The sequence below is a fragment of the Microcaecilia unicolor genome, chromosome 1 (genome assembly GCF_901765095.1).
Source record: "Microcaecilia unicolor chromosome 1, aMicUni1.1, whole genome shotgun sequence".
Taxonomy (NCBI): Eukaryota; Metazoa; Chordata; class Amphibia; order Gymnophiona; family Siphonopidae; genus Microcaecilia; species Microcaecilia unicolor.
The window spans coordinates 101,529,029-101,552,647 of NC_044031.1; the positions used below are offsets into that span (position 1 = coordinate 101,529,029).

Genomic DNA, 23,619 nt, shown 5'->3' on the forward strand with positions numbered 1-23,619 from the left:
TACAAGAACTTCAAAAACTTTGCCAACTTGTGCTGGTATCAAACAGAATTTGGAATAAGTGCACAGTGGAATTTCTTTGGCACAAGCCATGGCAAGTCACCATGTGATGCCATAGGTGGTACAACAAAGCGACTAGCTGCTCAGGCTAGTTTGCAACGACCTAAAAATAGCCAAATTCTCACAGCACAAGGCTTGTTTGAATTTTGTGATCAAAAAATAAATAAAATCAAGTTCATTTTTGTTTCCAAGGATGAAATTGAATCTTCAAGATCTGCACAAGAGGAAAGATTCAATAAAGCTTCCACAGTTTCTGGAACTCGTGAAAATCACCAGTTTATTCCCATTGTCTTGAACCAAATTTCAGTCAGTAGAGTGTCAAATGATTCCTCCTCATTTGTTGTCAAACTTTGTCAGTCAGATGACCCAGTGAGTGTACCTGGCATAAATGTGTCTCAACTTCAGCCTGGACAGTATGTTGCCTGTGTTTATGACAACAAATGGTGGATTGGCAATGTCTGTGACACATCATTTGAAGAACATGATGCCTTGGTCAACTTTATGCATCCATGCGGGCCTGCACGATCATTTCATTGGCCTAGCAGAAGAGAATCTTGTTGGATTTCTGAACAGCATATTCTAGCAGTTCTTCCAGTACCAGCAACTACAGCACTTGGACGACAGTATACATTTCCAGAAACAGCAGTGAAACTTATCAGTGAAAAATTCTTGTCACTTCAGCACTGAGGTTTTACTTGGGAACCATTAAGACACCCCCATTAGACTTCAGAAACTAGGCAAAGACAACAAAATGAGGCTTGGGAACCTCAAGTAAGATGCCCACCTTCAGGCTTGGGAACCTGTGCCAAGTGGCTGGACTTGCCTGGCTATCGGGCGTGACCTCTTGGCGATGAGGTTGCCACTTCCTATTGAATTGGTAGTGGCGTAGCCACCATGGACCAAACCATGCTTAAAGCAATTGAGTGACTTATACAGCAATTAGAAACATCGATGGGCCCTATATCCATTTCATCTATCATTCAACAATACTGGCCAAAAAACACTTTTTTTGCAATCCTTATATGGAGAGACTCCAAATTGAAAACTACATATTTTGATAGAAGGAAATCTGCTCTTTCTAATGGTGCTAAAAGAAACAATATTGAAGCTGTCCCACTGGAGATCAAGGGCATCAAAGATAGCCCAAAATGGGCAAAAATGCTTTTTATACCAACTTTGAACGCTTATAATTTTTCAACCACTTGAAGAAAAGTGCTGCAAATTGGAATGCCTCATTACAGCCGTGCATTTAGTACACCTACCAAAACTCAACCTGAAAGGCCAACTAGTTTAGAAACTACAGCAGCCTCAACATCGCTGTAAATTGATTTTTGCTGTTTTTTTGGCAAAGTTTGAGCCTAAACCATTCAAAAAGTAAGAGGACTAGGAACATGGGGTTTTGCCAGTTCATTAAGCCCTAAAAGTAGTGCAGGTTCTCCAAATATCCCCCTTGTACTACTAAAACTTCCAGTTTTACAGCTTCTGGAAGTTGGCCCAAAATGTCATTTTTGCTCAGGCGACATTTTGCAACCCTTTACTTGAGGTCCCCTAGAACCTCCAATTTTTAGTCTTTTGAACTAAACTTTTGCACAGCTTAGTTTTTTATCATAAAGAAACTATGTACCAAATTTCATCAAAATCTGAGATGGTGAGGTGGGGACCCCTGGTCCACTTGACACGGAATGACTCAAAATAGCCTTCCTCTAAAAGGCTGCAAAACTATCTCCCAAGGAGAAGGAACTATGAATAGACTCTGTGATGCAGACCTAAGGGTTTGAATGGGAACATAGGGTGTCAAAAGATATGTAAGATATTGCGGGCTGCCCATAGATAGAATCTTGAAAAACAAAAATAAGATCTTAAATGTTATCCGAGAGGTAACAATGAGACAATATTCATGACTGTTCTCCAGGGACTCCGATCCCGAAGTTATCCAAAGTCGTTTGGCGTGTGGTGGAAATTGATTGCGGGACCCCGGAGGTAGGAACTGCTACCTTTCTTTTTCTCTTCCCCATCGCTAGGTCAGAGAAACTTCCCACTCGCCAGATCGTCAGTGAGCAATTCAGGAGCTGGTGGACCAGACTTCCGCTCACGTCGCCATCTTGATCCCTCCCCAAAGTATTTTTCATCATTTTAAGTACTATATGATATCGTCATTTAAAAAAATAAACAGGCACATTGTACACAAAGAACAAAGCTATCAAAGTAATACTGATACAGATAAATATTGAAATCTGCCACACCAAACAAGTTGACTTTAGCAGTCCATGTACACTGACAACTAGTGTGAAACTACTTGAGAAGTAGTGCTCTCTGGAAGAATTCATCCTGGAATTAAAGGTTATCATAGCCTTTCAATGATTAGATTTGGATTTTAGATTCGATTACTCACCTTTTCAAGCTCAAAGTTACATATAGGTAAAGCAGATATTTCTTTGCTCAAGAGCTCAGAATCTAAATTATGTACATGAAGTAATGCAGGGTTAAGCAACTTGCACAGAAACACACTGGTGCATGAAAAAATGCAACACAAATCTCCCAAACTATTCATAATCACAGGAAACTAAGAACAGAAAATCTAACCCATTTAAGAAGTGATAAGGTTCGATATTTACGGGTTCAGCTGTTCACCTCAGCATTACAGAAAACATATTTCCTACAACTCAAACCCTGAACATGCAGGCAATGTTCTCTTTTTTTCGACTTTTCTCAACTGAGTGGATGACCTAACCTGAACAGAATAAAAAAAAAAAACCTCTAATGCAGGATAGGTAGAATGTCAAATGGCCTTGTGACAACTAACCGACCACAAAAGACCAAAGACAAGGCTCAAGGAGTATAATGATGTATTGCTGTTGCTGATTTTGTGAAAGTTTGCAATAGTTTGCCAGCTAAACTAAAGGAGCTATAATATATAATTTTAAGAGACACTGATTTGGTCAATAATCAACTGCAAAATTGTGTCATTTAACAACTTCCTGTAGGCCTACTTGTTGTGCCATATTATCTGAGTATTTATTGTTTTATAATACCATTAATTATACATGGACCGCACCTCCCACAGAGAAACCCTCACCAACTGCAGAACAAGGGACTACAAATTATAAATAGAAATATGAAGACAAAAATTGGACTAGGAAACAACGTAGAAACAGTAGCATTAATCCTATTACTCAAACAGCATGAACCCTATCTATGAATAGGCACCACTACACATATTACACGGGACCCTGAAACACCAGTACACCTACCTCAGGCAAAACAGATCTCTAAACAAAAATTATATGAAAACAGAATACTGCACTTAACTCATGCAAAACACAGACGGACCTTCATCAACTATAGAACAAGGGATCACAAACTGGAAATGTGAAGACAAAATCTGAAGAAAACTGAAGTAGAAACCTCAAGAAGTCAAACTCAGCATGTATTGCAGCACTGGAGAAGTAAAAACAGAAATGCGTTGTACCAAACACAATGCAAAGAATCACGAAGCACATTTGCCAAAGTTAACATTCCAATTTCCATCATGTTAGTCCCAGTTTCTTTTCTTTCCAGTCTTTTGCTAATATCTTGCAAGTGGCTGATACCATTTGTCATTTCTCCTCTCTCCTCCTATCTTGTTCCATTTCCTTACTACATCTGATTTCCCCATTTAGCTCTTTCCTTCTTTTATTTTTCTGCCTCTGTACACTCAAATTTTCACCCTCCTTCTCACCCTCCAGTCCTCTATCTCCTTTTACTTTTCACCTACTTATCAACTTTCCATCTCCTCCTCTCACCCCTTCCCCAGCCTCCTTTTCAGTTTTCATCTACTCCCATTACCACATTTCTATACTGTACTCACTATCCTCCTCTCACTCATCTCCTTGACATCCCATAGAACCTCCCACACGTTTCTTCTCCCCTTCCTTTCCCTTTGTAGCCCAGCATCATCTCTCTCTTTCTCCCTCCACCTTTCCCCACACCCTTGGAGCCTGGCATCACCCCTCAGTCTCTAGCACCTCCCTGTCCCAACTACTGTCTCCTCAGCCTCTTCCCCCCCCCCCCCAATGGCCCAGCATTTCTTCCTCTCTCTTTTCTGCTATCATAAGTACATAAGCACCACCATACTGGGAAAAGACCAAGAGTCCATCAAGCCCAGCATCCCGTCTCAGACAGCGGCCAATCCAGGCTTCAAGAACCTGGCAACCCCCCCCCCCCCCCCAAAAAAAAAAAAAAAATTAATAATGTTCAATGGACTTTTCTCTCAGGAATCTGTCCAAACCCCCTTTAAATTCCGTAAGGCCAGCTGCTGTCACTACATTCTCCGGCAACGAGTTCCAGAGTCTAACTACATGCTGAGTAAAGAAAAGCTTTCTCCTATTTGTTTTAAATCTACCATATTCTAGCTTCATCTTGTGTCCCCTGGTTTCGTTGTTGTTTGAAAGTGTAAACAAACGCTTCACATCTGTCCGCTCTACTCTGCTCATTATCTTGTAGACTTCTATCATATCACCCCTCAGCCGCCTTTTCTGCAAGCTGAAGAGCCCTACCCTTCTCAGCCTTTCCTCATAGGGAAGTTGTTCCATTCCCTTTATTATTTTCGTCGCCCTTCTCTGCACCTTTTCTAATTCCTTCATATATTTTTTAAGATGCGGCGACCAGAATTGGACACAATACTCAAGGTGCGGTCACACCATGGAGCGATACAACGGCATTATAACATCCTCGTGTTTGTTTTCCATCCCTTTCCTAATAATACTCAACATTCTGTGCGCTTTCTTAGCCTCCGCAGCACAATGAGCAGAAGTTTTTAACAACTTATCCACGATGACTCCCAGATCCCTTTCTAGGTCCATAACTCCTAACGCGGAACCATAGTAATACCCTACCTCCTATCCCATGACTCTCCAGTTTCCTCAGGAGTCTTTCATGAGGCACTTTGTCAAACGCCTTTTGAAAATCCAGATACACAATATCCACAGGCTCCCCATTGTCCACATGTTTGTTCACCCCCTCAAAAAAATGCAGCAGATTGGTGAGGCAAGACTTCCCTTCACTAAATCCATGCTGACTTTGTCTCATCAGCCCATGTTTCTGTACATGCTCTGTAATTTTATTCTTGATAATAGCCTCTACCATCTTGCCCAGTACCGACGTCAGACTCACCGGTCTACAATTTCCTGGCTCTCTGGAACCTTTTTTAAAAATCGGCGTAACATTGGCTACCCTCCAGTCTTCCGGTACCACACTCGATTTTAGGGATAGATTGCATATTACTAACAGTAGCTCTACAAGTTCATTTTTCAGTTCTATTAATACTCTGGGATGAATACCATCTGGTCCCGGTGATTTACTACTCTTCAGTTTGCAGAACTGACCCATTACATCCTCCAAGTTTACAGAGAATTTGTTTAGTTTCTCCGACTCGCCCGCTTCAAATACGTTTTCCGGCACCGGTGTCCCTCCCAAATCCTCCTCAGTAAAGACCAAACCAAAGAATTCATTTAATTTCTCCGCTACGGCTTGGTCTTCCCTGATCGCCCCTTTAACACCATTTTTGTCCAGCAGCCCAACCGATTCCTTAGCCGGCTTCCTGCTTTTAATGTATCTAAAAAATTTTTTACTATGTATTTTTGCTTCTAATGCTAACTTTTTTTCAAAGTCCTTTTTTGCCCTCCTTATCTCCGCTTTGCATTTGGCTTGGCATTCCTTATGTTTTATCTTGTTACTTTCAGTCGGTTCTCTTCTCCACTTTCTGAATGATTGTTTTTTTTTTGTTCTAATGACTTCCTTTACCTTACTGTTTAGCCACGCCGGCTGACGTTTGGTCTTATTTCCCCTTTTTCTAATACGCGGAATATATTTGTCCTGTACCTCCAGGATGGTGTTTTTAAACAGCATCTACGCCTGATGCAAGCTTTTTACCCTGCAAGCTGCACCTTGCAGTCTTTTTTTCACCTTTTCTCTCATTTTGTCATAATCACCTTTTCTAAAGTTAAATGCTAGTGTAATTGGTTTCCTAAGTTCACTTACTTCAATGCCAATGTCAAAACTGATCATATTATGATCACTGTTATCAAGCGGCCCTCGCACCGTTACCCCCCCCCCCCCCCCCCCGCACCAGATCATGAGCTCCAGTAATGACTAAGTCTAGTATTTTTCCTTCTCTTGTGGGCTCCTGAACCAGCTGTTCCATGAAGCCGTCCTTGATTTCATCAAGAAATTTCACCTCCCTAGCGTGTACCGATGTTACATTAACCCAGTCTATATGTGGATAATTGAAATCACCCATTAAGATTACATTGCCCAATTTATTCGCTTCCCTAATTTCCTTTGCCATTGCTGCGTCCGTCCGCTCGTCCTGGCCAGACTCTCTCCTTCTCATTGTCCAGCAACTCACTTCTGCCTCCCTCCTATCCCTGAGTCCAACATATCTCCACATCTCTTCCCTGCCTTCAGTTTTCCAGCATATCTCTCTCCAAGTCAGGTATCTTCCCCCCTCAAATCCTCTCCCATTGACAATTTTAAAGTGTGCCTTTCCTTCCAGAGGTTGCCAGCAGTAATAGTGATTCACATATGCTGCCTGTGGCAGTCACCAGAGCCTTTGCTCTCAGAAACAAGAAATTATGTCAGAGAGGGCAGGACATGGCACAGGAAAGGCTTTGGGGCCAGCCACAAGCAGCATATGTGAGTCACTGCTGCTGGTGACCATTAGAGGGAAAGAAATGTTTTAAGCTAGACCATGGGGTGGGGGGTTTGAGAGGCTGAGATGCCAGATAGTAGATGGGAAAGGGAATTGAAAGTGGTGGGATGGGGGAAATACTTTACCCAGAGATAGAGGGGAGGGAGATATTCTGGACACATTGGGGGGCGGGGGGGGGGGGGAGAGAGGAAGGGAGGTACAGAGCCCACTACTGATCTGGGCTCCTAGGCATTATTTGGTTGCCTGAATGGTCAAGTCCACACCCTGCTTCTGAATTTCCAATGCAGCAGTTTAAAAAAAGTAGAACAGCTGCATTTCTGAAGTAGACTGTGAAAACTGTAAAGCTGTTTATAGTTATTCTACATGCTGTTTTAGATTCTTTAATTTGTAAACTTTTTTGTATTTCTTATCTTTTAATTGCTTTTTATTCTTTAGTTTATTTAGGGCTTCATTTTGCTTAAAATTTGTAATCATTATTAATTGCATAATTGAAGGTATGTTGTCTCCCCCCCCCCCCCCCCCGATAGCTCCTTGTGACTCTGGGCAATGGAATGTTAAGTGACTTGCCTAGAGTCACAAGAAAGTGCAGTGGGGAGGGGGGGGGATAACATTATTCGAACAACTAATTGCGATTAAATTTTAATTGAAATGCAGCCCTAAAAAAAAAAGGTATGTGGCCAAGCATCCAGGAACAGTGCATGCACATCAGGCTTTGACTACTTTATTCTGCCTTAACTGCACTTACTCCTGAGCACCTCATTAACAAAAGGACGGTTTACGCTGGTCTCAGAGTAAGCAAAAGGTCTGTTAGTCATGGTACATATTTGGATACAATAGCCCTATAACAAGGAATATATTTGTTTGGTTATCCTGACATATATAGTCCTGGTTGTGTGTTACACTAGGAGAGACATACATCATCCCCACATAAGCAAGATACAAAAAGTTGAGCATTTATTCAGTTAAAATGTACAAGACTAATGCTGCTGTATACTTTTTCTTCAAAAGAAAGCATTTGTGTATACTAGAAAATCTTCTGTGACTGTGTAATACCAACTGCCAACTAAGCAGAAGGACTGCTACACTAATTCAAGGGCATCTGAACACAGAAAAATGAAAATCCAATGAAGTATGCAAAACAGCTGTAGCAGTCTCAAATTCAAAATAGGACAAAAAAAAAGGTATCTAAATTTTCTGTATTTTGAAGTCACTAACAAATGAGTACTCACCTCTGCTCACGTAAAGTTGCTTGAATTTCACATACACGAACTAATGATCTTAAATTTTTTAACTCAGTGCAGATTTCAGACATATGGATGCTCCCCATGTTGTGGGCTTCCTCACGTAATCTTGAGGCCTAGAAGGCAGTATAGCACATTACTGTACAATTTTAACAAAGGACATTAGAACAGCTACACTAGATAAAAGCTGAAAAGCCAAACTTGTTGAAACAGAGATAAATGCACTTTTGGGATACCTATTAAAGGTATTCCAAAGAGCTGTATTCTAAAGCAACCCTTCTATGTTTAACACTTTTTTTCATTAAGAAGAGTACATCGTTATAGCCTGTTACAGCAAAGTCAAAGATACATCTAAACTAAAACGCTGGACATTGTTTCCAGATTTTTACATTTTTCTTCCCCACCCCCCCCCCCCCCCCACCCCCACCTCCCTCTTACCCAATACTGTGGAACTAATAAACACATAACTTCCCAACCCTCTTCCAGAACTAGAAGATTAATTATCCAAAACAAAGGTGCATTTTCAACCAGCAATCTTTCTGGCAAAAGGATGAAAGGTATTTACTCTGTACCCTCCATCCCTCCTGTTTAACCAGCATCTTTGGTATTTATGTTTAAACAGTTTTATTAAAAACTCAACATAGCCTACCCGCTCATTTACCACAATATGAACATAAGCAACAAATATGCTCCCTGTAAAGACATATCTAAATATACCTTCTTTCTCAAATTTGGTGTTTCCTTATGAAGCAACCCTTCTAAAATGAAACAGAAAATGGAAAAAATAAAAATATTTTTTTGTCCACTTTCACATGCTTGCCACCATCAATGAAGGGCGGAATGAGATTAACTGAAACCCTTGCTAATACAGGCCAGAACGAGAAGATTAAACTGCTTCCTCAACAATTGCGCTTTTAAATCTATGACAAAACCCATATGAACTGTTTTTCTCCCAGTACAGCAGACCAGAACTTACAACAAACATTGCTCTGGCCTTGGGGCTTCATCAGATTACATAACCCATTATGAGAACTATGTATTTTCCTTGTGCTCAGGGAAGAGATTTAATTTTAGTCGCCCAAGAATGCTGAACTGGAGGTATTACCATCCTCGCACACATCCAATAAATGTACTGGACAGTGTTAGAGTAGAAAGAGAAACCACAGGGTCGAAAAGTGAGAATGGTTACACATGGGTTTCTAAAAAAGAGAAGATACTTACCTGTAGCAGGTATTCTCCGAGGACAGCAGGCTGATTGTTCTCACATGTGGGTCAGCGTCCACGGCGGCCCTAGGAACGGAGATTTTTCTAGTAAAATCAAAAGAGCTTTGCGACAGCCAGCAAAGCGCGGGACGGAAGCACCGCGCATGCGCGGCCATTTTCCCGCTCGCGCGCATCCGTTCCCGCCTCAGTTATATCAAAAGCAAATACAGAATAAAAACAACTTCAAAGGGGAGGTGGGCAGGTTGGTGAGAACAATCAGCCTGCTGTCCTCTGAGAATAACTGCTACAGGTAAGTATCTTCACTTTCTCCGAGGGCAAGCAGGCTGCTTGATCTCACATGTGGGGTATCCCTAGCCCTCAGGCTCACTCAAAACAACAAAGAAAGGTCAATTGGGCCTCGCAACAGCGAGGACATAACTGAGATTGACCTACGAAGAAAAAACTGAGAGTGCAGCCTGGAACAGAATAAAAACGGGCCTAGGGGGGTGGAGTTGGATTCTAAACCCCGAACAGATTCTGCAGCACTATCGCATCGGGTATCCTGCTGTAGGCAGTAATGAGATGTGAATGTGTGGACAGATGACCACGTCGCAGCCTTGCAAATCTCTTCAATAGTGGCTGACTTCAAGTGGGCCACTGACGCTGCCATGGCTCTAACACTATGAGCCGTGACATGGCCCTCAAGAGTCAGCCCAGCTTGGGCATAAGTGAAGGAAATGCAATCTGCTAGCCAATTTGAGATGGTGCGTTTCCCTACAGCCACTCCCCTTCTATTGGGGTCAAAAGAAACAAACAATTGGGCGGACTGTCTGTGTGGGCTTGTCCGCTCCAGATAGAAGGCCAATGCTCTCTTGCAGTCCAATGTGTGCAACTGACGTTCAGCAGGGCAGGTATGAGGATGGGGAAAGAATGTTGGCAAGACAACTGACTGGTTAAGATGGAACTCCGACACCACCTTCGGCAAGAACTTAGGGTGAGTGTGGAGGACTACTCTTTTATGATGAAATTTGGTATAAGGAGCACGAGCTACCAAGGCTTGAAGCTCACTGACTCTACGAGCTGAAGTGACTGCCACCAAGAAAATGACCTTCCAGGTCAAGTACTTCAGATGGCAGGAATTCAGTGGCTCAAAAGGAGGTTTCATCAGCTGGGTGAGAATGGCATTGAGATCCCATGACACTGTAGGAGGCTTGATAGGGGGCTTTGACAAAATCAAACCTCTCATGAAGCGAACTAAAGGCTGTCCCGAGATAGGCTTACCCTCTACACGATAATGAAAAGCACTAAGACCAGCCTCAGACAAGTGCAGAAGGTATTCAAGCAGGGACTGTGTAGGACAAGAACGAGGATTTAGGGCCTTGCTGTCACACCAGACGGCAAGCCTCTTCCATTTGAAAGCATAACATCTCTTCGTGGAATCTTTCCTGGAAGCAAGCAAGACTCGGGAGACACCCTCAGAAAGACCCAAGGAGGCAAAGTGTCCCATCCTAGACCTAAGGGCCCTGAACAAATAGGCCCAAGAAAAGTTCAGGATGCTTTCCCTGGGCACCCTTCTTCCCATGATTCAGAAAAATGATTGACTGGCATATGGTTCTTTATGGAAGCTGTTTGAGGTACTGTATTCTGCAAAGAAGGAATCTCCAGGAGCGGGGAGGGGGGTGGGGGTTAGACGGGTATAAATTAAAAAGTTAGAGGGAAGGGCAGAGGAGACATATTTATGTTTAAAATGGCCTCATTTTGATAGTTGTATTATGTTAAGGTTATACAACAAGGTTTGTTAGCTGACACATGTAGTCAATGTATTCATTGTATTTATAGGTTATTATCGGCTGCTAGATATTGGAAATAGTTGGCTTCATTGAGCAGAAATGTGATGTTCAAATGTTACATGTCTTTTCTTCTAATAATAAAGATATTTTCAAAAAAAAAAAAAGAAAAAAAAAAAAAAATGATTGACTATGCTCTCTGGACTTAAAGGATGCTTATACTCACATCCCGATACTGCCAGCTCACAGGCAGTATCTTCGATTCCGTCTGGAAACACGGCATTTTCAGTACTGTGTGCTACCCTTTGGTCTCGCCTCTGCACCCAGAGTGTTCACGAAATGCCTGGCAGTAGTGGCGGCGTCTCTACGCAGACTGGGAGTGCATGTGTTCCCTTATCTCGACGATTGGCTGGTAAAGAACACCTCGGAGGCAGGAGCTCTACAGTCCATGCAGATGACTATTCAACTCCTGGAGCTACTAAGGTTTGTGATAAATTATCCAAAGTCCCACCTTCTTCCAGTTCAAAGACTAGAATTCACAGGAGCTCTGCTGGACTAACAGACTGCTCATGCCTACCTCCCCGAGGCCAGGACAGACAATCTTTTGTCCCTGGTTTCCTGGGTACGAGCGTCTCAGCGGATCACGGCTCGGCAGATGTTGAGATTGCTCGGCCACATGGCCTCCACAGTTCACGTGACTCCCATGGCCCGTCTCCACATGAGATCAGCTCAATTGACCCTAGCTTCCCAGTGGTATCAAGCTGCGGGGGATCAGGAAGACGTGATCCATTTGTCCACAGTTTTTCTCAAATCCCTACATTGGTGGACACTTCGCTCCAATTTGACCTTGGGACGTCCACCACTTGCAAGATAATATTGGTGAAGGAAACATCTTCTGGTGGAGATGTGGGAACCAACTGTAAACTAGTGAAGCCTTTCTCTAGAGAGTATTCCACAGGCTCATATTGGGAATCCCATGAGTGCTCTAATTCAGACCCAGAAAATATTCCAAAGAAAAAGTCTAAAATTTGAGCCTAACTAGATTCAAATGTCTCAATGGAAAAATCCCTCAACCAAAAGTATCTATGCATGAACACACACCTGTGCCCTGGGGCAGTAATCCCCCCCCCCCCCCCCCCCCCACAATACACTAATAACACTAGCACACCTGACCAACTCCACCAACCTTCTGAAACCTTGGTGTTAATTGCCTACCAGAAAAAGAATGGGCCTCAAGAATCGACTGCAGAATCCTATCAATGACTACTACAATGAAGTCAAGCCATCATGTAATGTGAGAATCTGAGCAAACCGCTCATGGATCTTCCTATTAAACTCTTCCTTGAAAACCACCAATATCAAAGATCAAAGGCAGAGCACACATTTTCCAGAGTCACCTAAGTATCACTGGTGGCTTGGTCTCAGGTCCTTGGAGGCTGGCAATACCCCCATCTGATGTCAAGTTAGTTGAGTTGGCATTTGTCCAGGGGCACTTTAAATGTACATCAGACCAGTACCTCAATGCTCTCAATGCCACGTTCCAATGGGTCCAATGTTGATGCTTCCACACCTCTGCTAGACATTGGGTATCCTCCAGTGTCAATAAAGAGGACTAATCCTCTTATGGTGGAAAGTTGGTTGATGTCACTTCTCAATGGCCTTTATTGATGCTCGAGATTCAGGTTGATTGATGCATTCCCAATACTGATGCATCCCCATTATCCAGTGTAGCTCCTGAACCATCAAAAAACACCACCTCCGACATGGTCATTAATGGACTGGAATAAATTGCCAAAAAAAACAATATTTTAGATCCTTCATAGCTCCAAAATCCTTCTCGTCATCATCTGTGCACACAAAGGATACTGAGGTTTATGATTAGGTGCAAAGCACTGCAAATACCAGCTGTGAGTATCCTCACTGGATATGGTCTTGCTACACTGCCCATACTCTTTAAAGCTATTGAGGGCTTTTCTGGAAAATAATGAAAAAGACAGCCACTACAAAATCAAACACCTCCTTTTTGACAAACAGGACTCAGTCAGGATCACCAAGCTCCCTAAAGGCAAAAAGAAAATCAATGCACAAACAAACAAAAAAAACCTTTAAGACAACTGATAAATCTTAACTAGGGATGATAAAGGGAAAAAGAAGAGGTCCATTTATGACAGTGACTGAGAAAAAAAAATCCTTCTACAGCTCTGCAGAAACAGTGAGACGGAGGAGGTTTTGAGAACATTACTAGCTGGAAACCACAGGCTCTGTCAGTTGATGTCACCCATCAATGAGGCCTTGCTACCCTGCTCCTTTTTGCAGAAAATCCATTCACCAGTCATATCTCTCTGGATTGAAAATATGGAATATCCAATAATGTATGATTCATGAAACACCTGGCCACCCACCTGGTGCTGCCCCACGGTCACTTAGAGGGTCTATTTGCCTGCACCTTCCACTTGTACTCTACACTAGCACCCTCCTCCCACCGGACTGGGTCACAACCACCTCTGCGAGTCTCCCGCTCTCGAATTATCCCCAGTGATTTCTAGGTTACTGAGGCCACACTCCCAGTGGTCCCACAGTTTCCAGAAAGCACTCACAAACCCAACACACAAACCACCCGGATTCTTTATTAGTCCAGACAGGCAGAGGCAACCATCTTTATTGGAACAATGATAAAAGGTGCAAACAGTAACAAGTAACTGAAATATGGATCAATTATAAAACTAAACATGTTTACGTTCTAAAAAGTACCTGAGGAGATCAGGAAATATGACGCTCACAGATTATCAAATATAACTGATCATAGGGCCTCACTAACAAGATCTGTCTCTCTTTTCTCCCTGGCTAAGGACTGGAACAAAAGTCAGTACACTCCAAATGAAATTGAGCTCCTGGGTCAATCAGAGTCCAGAAAAGGATGTTTGAAAGTATACTGCCGACTGCCTTTCCAAAAGGCTTACACAAAAAAATAGCATTGGTTCTGCACAGATTCAAAACAAACATCCACCACTTGCTGGCCAAACTAGAGAAATACACTTCAGGAAATACCCAATACACTTTACAGGCTTAAAACACACTGTTCTGTCATAGTATGTATGAGTAGATATACAATATACAGATGTATAGACAAATGCACCAAAACTAATCTGAAAACCTGCTTCAATTCAATGTGCATTTCAGCTATTTCAAGCATAGCCAAATTCAATAAACAATTTTGTAGACGTCTTTCTATATTTAAACTCTGAGTGCCTATATTTTTCTTTGAATAATTATTTTTAACATAAAATTAGATGCTAAGAAATGTTTACATTTGGATCAGACTTAAGCAATATCATGGGAGAAAATAACAACTTCAGCCCTTTCCACATTTATGCTTACCTGTTTTTCTGCATGATCTGCAGGCCAGCCTTGAACGTGTTTGATGAGATTTTCATTGAAGTGTGCAGCTAGCGTAGATGTCAGTGAACATGTGGACCTTGCAGATGCATTTTGCGGTACAGCTGTCGTATTTGTTGCACCAGTGCTGGAGGTATGATTTGGACCTGGTGATGGACTTCTCTGACTACTGGAAGATGGAAGGAAAAACTAATCTGCACCACAAACCACTAAAAGGGAAAACTAGATATTTACAATTTCTTGCATTGAGACACATCAGGAAAAGTTGTAAGATTAACTTATTTTTAACTTTTATTTTTACCTATTTGCTCATCCTGCTTTCTTAGCTGCCATCCTGTACCAAATAGTCATTAACTCTCTCAACCACTTTTGTACATTTACTATATAGCAGTACATTACAGGAAGCAAGCTCCTCAACAACAACTGCTACTAGCCTAAAGTTAAGGAGCAGGGAGATACATTGTTTTCCAATGCAATTTGCATTTGCATCCAGTAAAAGTCCCAAAGGGTGAGCTCATGGGGCCTTTTACCTTCTCACACTGCTGCTTCTCTGTGTAATTTATAAGCAGGAAAAAAAATACACTAATAAGTATAGAAAAGACAAAAGTGGGAAGACTCGAAGATTCTACACAACTAGAATTCCTTGGATCATAACTGCAAACAGAATTAAACAACTAAAAGTATTATAATTCATTAATACATTTACACAAAGCATCACACATGGAAACCACAGGGTGCTGGAAAGGATTTCAACAATGAGATGGCTTAGGGCTAGATGCACTAAACTTAACGAGCCATTACCGTGGGTTTTAAACTGGTTCTAGCCAGTTTAATGTGCAAGTAGTAAACCAGGACATGCACTAAAGGGCATTTTCCTATCACGGTAGCAGCTAACGAAAACAGAATGCAGATGAGCAAATTAGTATTATAATGTGTATAAATCATATTGTAATGAGATGCACTACCATTTTCCGATTCCCTTACCGTGGAAACCCTAACAGGAGGTCTGCATCTCTCGTTGGGGCTGCTGTGAGGGAATCGGAAGGAAAAAAAAAAGTGCTCGTCAGGGACGTCCTTCTAAAGTGCCTAACAGACGTCCTTCACTCGCAAAAACAAAAAAGGACGTCCCTGACGAGCACTTGGACGTTTGCAGCATAAGTGAAGGGCTACTACTCTGTCTTCTCTCTTCAAAACACTCACTGGAAGCAGCGATCAGACGGGGCTATGAGGATGCTCTCTCTTCCCATGCTGCTTATTTGTCTTGTCCCCTGGAAATCTGGGTAGTTTGGAGGGTTTGTGCGCCTCTGATTCTGCTGTCCCCATACAGGGTGGTGCTGTGAGGGAATCAGAAGGAAAGAAAAAACATCCAAGTGCTCGTCAGGGACGTCTAACTGCAGCTTTTGTGATGGGCGTCCTTCTTGGACGTGTTTTTCTTACCTGTAATTAGGAAGGACTTCTCTGAAGAAGAAGAAAAAAAAAGGATGTCCCTGTTTTTCTTACCTGCCTAAACTGACCACAACCACAGTTCGCTCAACAGTCCCCTCCAAGATTGTTTTCAGCTTGCACCCCCCCCCCCCCCACACAGGATCGGGACGTGCAAGGATGTCCAAATCAAAACTTTTTGGATGTCCCTCCCGCCAGGCCTCTCTCAGCCAATCACAGCGCATTTAGCTGTTACCAGTATCAGCTAAATGCGCTGGGATTGGCTGAGACCTGGAGGGAGGGACATCCAAAAAGTTTTGATTTGGACGTCCTCGCACGTCCCAATCCTGGGGGGGGGGGGGGCCAAGCTGAAAACAACCTTGGAGGGGACTGTTGAGATAACCGTGGTTGTGGTCAGTTCAGGCAGGTAAGAAAAACAGGGACATCCTTTTTTTTTTTCTTCAGAGAAGTCCTTCCTAATTGCAGGTAAGAAAAACACGTAAGAAGGACGCCCATCACAAAAGCTGCAGAAATACGTCCAGCTCGTGTAAAGACGTCCCCCGAGGAGCACTTGGATTTTTTTTTCTTCAGAGAAGTCCTTCCTAATTGCCTGATGTAAGCCTGCCTTTAACATGCAAAGCAGTAAACAATGGAAATGTTACACAAGTGAAAAGCAGTAGCACTTAAATTAACTGGGGATCTTTTCAACACTCTTTCTCTTCTGAGGTTTCAGGCTGCTGACAAGTTTCCTGCTCCTCAGGGACGTCCTTTTTTTTTTTTTTTTTTTGAGTGAAGGACGTCCTTGGCACGTGAAAGTCTACAACGATAATGGGGGACGAGTTTTTTTTTTTTTGGCATGCGCAGAGCAGCCAGCATAACAACGGTTGGCTGCTCTGCGCATGTTCGACTGGCCAACAGGCTTCCGAGGGAATAGAGAATGCAAGTGAGCTACAACGAGCAGCTCATTTGCATTCCATTTCCTTGATGCATGGCCGTTCCTTACCGATTCGCTATGGAATCGGTAAGGGAAGGGCTATTCCAAGGACCTTAGTGAATCTACCCCTTAGATAGGTTGACAGCAGGGAGGTGGAGTTTAAAGGGATATATTCTATTAATTGGCTTATTTGTTAAAAAAAATAATAAAATTGCAGCTGGAGTCTTTTTTTGTTTTAAAGATATTGTTGATGTATAGCTAGATAATGACCAACTCTACTGCAACATAAAGCAGCACATCTATTTTATTTAAAAGTTGGTTTAATGGGGACTAGGGCAGAATCAATTACAGTTTTGACAGGCCCAGTTTCCTTACTTTAAGGCTAAAAAAAAAAATTAAGTCACAGTTTACATAGCTAACTTGTGAAGCTAGAAGCTAAGTCCAGCACAAATAAATGAGTGTCACCAAAGTCTCAGAGCTATGCAGAACAGAAAGTTTTAATAAAATACTCAATCAGATATAAACATTAACCCTGGGGAAAAATCAAAGGATAGTTAAAACTCAACTAGGCTGAACACTGTTCTTGTAATTGCACCAACAAAGAAAAAAAAAAGAAAAGGGGGTGGGGGAAGGAGGCAGCAGTCTTGATACAATACTGCTGAGAAGCATGACTCCCTGGATTAGTTAAGATTGTTGCAGATTGCATTCATCTACAGAGAACAGGAGTCAAGACAGAGAACCACTCTTTATTTTTAGATGGAAACATTAAAACCTGAGGGCGTGACTTTAGAGAGAGAGAGTAGCACATGTTTCTTTATGATGTATTAAGAGGAGAAATCAATATTTTTTCATCCCGTTTTGGAAAAACTTACTAACAAGAAATTAATTTCAATGTGTTAATGACATGCCCTGTATAGCCAATTTTCTAGCAAGTTTGTTCTATGATAAATTAATGACTATTGTGTGTTTATTTAGTGAACTCAAATTTTTCCGAAAAAGACTTCCGGCTGAGCCAATATGGAAAGTGGTTATGCTTAACCAAACTCCCGCTGTTGTTTACTTATGAACATATGAATAGCCATACTAGGTCAAACCAATGGTCCATCTACCCCAGTATCCCATTTCCAACGGTGGCCAATCCAGGTCACAAGTACCTGGAAGAAACCCAAATAGTAGCAAAACTTCATACTACTCAACCTCATGGAAAACAGTGGCTTCCCTATGTCTACCTCAATAGCAGAGCTATGGACTTTTCCTCCAGGAACTTAAACATTTTTTAAACCCCAATATGCTAACCGCTCTTAGCGCATTCTCCCAATGAGTTCTAGAGCTTAACTATTCGTTGGACGTGAAAAAATATTCTCTCCTATTTGTTTTAAAATCATTTCCATGCAACTTCATTTAGGGGGCCTTTCACAAAGCCATGGTAGCGTTTTTAGCTTGCAGTAAAAATCAGCTGGTGGCAAATGCTGAGACGCCCATAGGAATGGGCGTCTCGGCATTTACCACCAGCTTATTTCTATCATGAGATAAAAACGCTACCACGGTTTGGAGTAAAAGACCCCCTGAGTGTCCTCATGTCTTTGAACTTTTTGAAAGAGTAAAAAATTCCTCAAAGGGAGGATTTCCATCTCGTTTATCATTTTATTTGCTCTTCTTTACCATCCCTTTCTGAATAATTCCTAGCATCCTGTTTGCTTTTTTGGCCACCGGCACACACTGGGCAGAAGATTTCAGTGTACTGCCTACAATGACACCAAGATCTTTTTCTTGGGTGCTGACTCCCAAATGTGGACCCTAGCATCAGGTAACTACGATTTGGATTATTCTTCCCAATGCGCATCACTTTGCAGTTGTCTACATTACATTTCATCTGCCATTTGGATGCCCAGTCTTCCATTTTTCTAAGGTGTTCATGCAATTCCGCATGTTTTAACAACTTTGAATAATTTTGTGTCATTTGCAAATTTTGAGGCGTATTTTCAAAGTACTTAGACTTACAAAATTTCATAGTAATCTATAGAACTTTGTAGGCCTAAGTGCTTTGAAAATGAGCCCCTTGATCATATCACTCATCGTTACAATATTCAGATAAAGCGAATGCTACATACTTGTAGAAGGTATTCTCCGAGGACAGCAGACTGATTGTTCTCACTGATGGGTGACGTCCACGGCAGCCCCTCCAATCGGAAACTTCACTAGCAAAGGCCTTTGCTAGTCCTCGCATGCCCATGCGCACCGCGCATGCGCGGCCGTCTTCCCGCCCGAACCGGCTCGTGTTCGTCAGTCCCGTATATAGCAAGACAAAGACAAGGGAAGACACAACTCCAAAGGGGAGGCGGGCGGGTTTGTGAGAACAATCAGCCTGCTGTCCTCGGAGAATACCTCGCTTTCTCAGAGGACAAGCAGGCTGCTTGTTCTCACTGATGGGGTATCCCTAGCCCTCAGGCTCACTCAAAACAACAAACATGGTCAATTGGGCCTCGCAACGGCGAGGACATAACTGAGATTGACCTAACAATTTATCCAACTAACTGAGAGTGTAGCCTGGAACAGAATAAAAATGGGCCTAGGGGGTGGAGTTGGATTCTAAACCCCGAACAGATTCTGAAGCACTGACTGCCCGAACCGACTGTCGCGTCGGGTATCCTGCTGCAGGCAGTAATGAGATGTGAATGTGTGGACAGATGACCACGTCACAGCTTTGCAAATCTCTTCAATAGTGGCTGTCTTCAAGTGGGCCACTGACGCAGCCATGGCTCCGACATTGTGAGCCGTGACATGACCCTCAAGAGCCAGCCCAGCCTGGGCGTAAGTGGAGGAAATGCAATCTGCTAGCCAATTGGATATGGTGCGTTTCTCCATAGCCACTCCCCTCCTGTTGGGATCAAAAGAAACAAACAATTGGGCGGACTGTCTGTTGGGCTGTGTCCGCTCCAGATAGAAGGCCAATGCTCTTTTGCAGTCCAATGTGTGCAGCTGACGTTCAGCAGGGCAGGAATGAGGACGGGGAAAGAATGTTGGCAAGACAATTGACTGGTTCAGATGGAACTCCGACACAACCTTTGGCAAGAACTTAGGGTGAGTGCGGAGGACTACTCTGTTATGATGAAATTTGGTGTAAGGGGCCTGGGCTACCAGGGCCTGAAGCTCACTGACTCTACGAGCTGAAGTAACTGCCACCAAGAAAATGACCTTCCAGGTCAAGTACTTCAGATGGCAGGAGTTCAGTGGCTCAAAAGGAGGTTTCATCAGCTGGGTAAGAACGACATTGAGATCCCACGACACTGTAGGAGGTTTGACGGGGGGCTTTGACAAAAGCAAACCTCTCATGAAGCGAACAACTAAAGGCTGTCCTGAGATCGGCTTACCTTCCAACACGGTAATGGTATGCACTGATTGTGCTAAGGTGAACCCTTACAGAGTTGGTCTTGAGACCAGACTCAGACAAATGCAGAAGGTAGTCAAGCAGGGACTGTGTAGAACAAGAGCAAGGATCTAAGGCCTTGCTGTCACACCAGACGGCAAACCTCCTCCATAAAAAGAAGTAACTCCTCTTAGTGGAATCTTTCCTGGAAGCAAGCAAGATACGGGAGACACCCTCTGACAGACCCAAAGAGGCAAAGTCTACGCTCTCAACATCCAGGCCGTGAGAGCCAGAGACCGGAGGTTGGGATGCAGAAGCGCCCCTTCGTCCTGTGTGATGAGGGTCGGAAAACACTCCAATCTCCACGGTTCTTCGGAGGACAACTCCAGAAGAAGAAGAGGGAACCAGATCTGACGCGGCCAAAAGGGAGCAATCAGAATCATGGTGCCTCGGTCTTGCTTGAGTTTCAACAAAGTCTTCCCCACCAGAGGTATGGGAGGATAAGCATACAGCAGGCCTTCCCCCCAATCCAGGAGGAAGGCATCCGATGCCAGTTTGCCGTGGGCCTGAAGTCTGGAACAGAACTGAGGGACCTTGTGGTTGGCTCGAGATGCAAAGAGATCTACCAAGGGGGTGCCCCACACCTGGAAGATCTGGCGCACTACTCTGGAGTTGAGCGACCACTAGTGAGGTTGCATAATCCTGCTCAACCTGTCGGCCAGACTGTTGTTTATGCCTGCCAGATATGTGGCTTGGAGCAACATGCCGTGACGGCGAGCCCAGAGCCACATGCTGACGGCTTCCTGACACAGGGGGCGAGATCCGGTGACCCCCTGCTTACATAAGTACATAAGCAATGCCATACTGGGAAAAGACCAAGGGTCCATCGAGCCCAGCATCTTGTCCACGACAGCGGCCAATCCAGGCCAAGGGCACCTGGCAAGCTTCCCAACGTACAAACATTCTATACATGTTATTCCTGGGATTTTGGATTTTTCCAAGTCCGTTTAGTAGCGGTTTATGGACTTGTCCTTTAGGAAACCGTCCAACCCCTTTTTAAACTCTGCTAAGCTAACCGCCTTCACCACATTTTCCGGCAATGAATTCCAGAGTTTAATTACACGTTGGGTGAAGAAAGATTTCCTCCGATTTGTTTTAAATTTACTACACTGTAGTTTAATCGCATGCCCCCTAGTCCTAGTATTTTTGGAAAGCGTGAACAGACGCTTCACATCCACCTGTTCCACTCCACTCATTATTTTATATACCTCTATCATGTCTCCCCTCAGCTGTCTCTTCTCCAAGCTGAATAGCCCTAGCCTCCTTAGTCTTTCTTCATAGGGAAGTCGTCCCATCCCCGCTATCATTTTAGTCGCCCTTCGCTGCACCTTTTCCAATTCTACTATATCTTTCTTGAGATGCGGCGACCAGAATTGAACACAATACTCAAGGTGCGGTCGCACCATGGCGCGATACAACGGCATTATAACATCCTCACACCTGTTTTCCATACCTTTCCTAATAATACCCAACATTCTATTCACTTTCCTAGCCGCAACAGCACAATGAGCAGAAGGTTTCAGTGTGTTATCGACGACGACACCCAGATCCCTTTCTTGGTCCGTAACTCCTAACGTGGAACCTTGCATGACGTAGCTATAATTCGGGTTCTTTTTTCCCACATGCATCACCTTGCACTTGCTCACATTAAACGTCATCTGCCATTTAGCCACCCAGTCTCCCAGTCTCGTAAAGTCCTCTTGTAATTTTTCACAATCCTGTCGCGAGTTAACGACTTTGAATAACTTTGTGTCATCAGCAAATTTAATTACATCGCTAGTTACTCCCATCTCTAAATCATTTATAAATATATTAAAAAGCAGCGGCCCTAGCACAGACCCCTGAGGAACCCCACTAACTACCCTTCTCCATTGTGAATACTGCCCATTTAACCCCACTCTCTGTTTCCTATCCTTCAACCAGTTTTTAATCCACAATAGGACATTTCCTCCTATCCCATGACCCTCCAATTTCCTCTGTAGCCTTTCATGAGGTACCTTGTCAAACGCCTTTTGAAAATCCAGATACACAATATCAACCGGCACCCCTTTGTCCACATGTTTGTTTACTCCTTCAAAGAATTGAAGTAAATTGGTCAGGCAAGATTTCCCCACACAAAAGCCGTGCTGACTCGGTCTCAGTAATCCATGTCCTCGGATGTGCTCTGTAATTTTGTTTTTAATAATAGCCTCTACCATTTTCCCCGGCACCAACGTCAGACTCACCGGTCTATAATTTCCCGGATCTCCCCTGGAGCCTTTTTTTAAAAATGGGCGTTACATTGGCCACCCTCCAATCTTCCGGTACCACGCTCGATTTTAAGGATAAGTTGCATATCACTAGCAGTAGCTCCGAAAGCTCATTTTTCAGTTCTATCAGTACTCTAGGATGAATACCATCCGGGCCAGGAGATTTGCTACTCTTCAGTTTGCCGAACTGCCCCATTACGTCCTCCAGGTTTACCGTGAAGTCAGTAAGTTTCTCCGACTCGTCCGCTTGAAATACCATTTCCGACACCGGTATCCCTCCCAAATCTTCCTCGGTGAAGACCGAAGCAAAGAATTCATTCAGTCTCTCCGCTACGTCTTTGTCTTCCTTGATCGCCCCTTTTACCCCTCGGTCATCCAGCGGCCCAACCGATTCTTTTGCCGGCTTCCTGCTTTCAATATACCGAAAAAATTTTTTACTATGTTTTTTTGCCTCTAATGCTATCTTTTTTTCGTAATCCCTCTTGGCCTTCTTTATCTGCGCCTTGCATTTGCTTTGACACTCCTTATGCTGCTTCATGTTATTTTCAGACGGTTCCTTCTTCCATTTTCTGAAGGCGTTTCTTTTAGCCCTAATAGCTTCCTTCACCTCACTTTTCAACCAGGCCGGCTGTCTTTTGGAGTTCCGTCTTTCTTTTCTAATTCGCGGAATATGTATGGCCTGGGCCTCCAGGATGGTATTTTTGAACAGCGTCCACGTCTGTTGTACAGTTTTTACTCTCTCAGTTGCCCCCCTAAGTTTTTTTTTTACCGTTCTTCTCATTTTATCATAGTCTCCTTTTTTAAAGTTAAACGCTAACGTATTTAACTTTCTGTGTACAGTTACTTCAAGGTCGATATCAAAACTGATCATATTATGGTCACTGTTATCAAACGGCCCCAGTACCATAACGTCCCTCACCAGATCATGAGCTCCACTAAGGACCAAGTCTAGAATTTTTCCTTCTCTCGTCGACTCCTGCATCAGTTGCTCCATAAAGCTTGTTGGTGTAATACATGGCAACCTGGTTGTCTGTCTGAATTTGGATAATTTGATGGGACAGCCGATCTCTGAAAGCCTTCAGAGCGTTCCAGACCGCTCGTAACTCCAGGAGATTGATCTGCAGATCGCATTCTTGGAGGGACCAGCTTCCCTGGGTGTGAAGCCCATCGACATGAGCTCCCCACCCCAGAAGGGACGCATCCGTAGTCAGCACT

The 23,619-nt window shown here is 43.3% G+C and overlaps 1 protein-coding gene across 1 annotated transcript in view; it reads right to left on the reverse strand.

Annotated features, from left to right (window-relative positions):
- Window positions 1–23,619, reverse strand: part of WAC (WW domain containing adaptor with coiled-coil) — a 219,130-nt gene that overhangs the window by 12,358 nt on the left and 183,153 nt on the right. The window contains exons 12-13 of the mRNA XM_030199272.1: window positions 14,355–14,541; window positions 7,975–8,102 (exon numbers count right to left, since the gene is read on the reverse strand). Of these exons, the coding sequence (XP_030055132.1) occupies window positions 7,975–8,102; window positions 14,355–14,541 (315 nt within the window). The remainder of the gene's footprint in view (window positions 1–7,974; window positions 8,103–14,354; window positions 14,542–23,619) is intronic.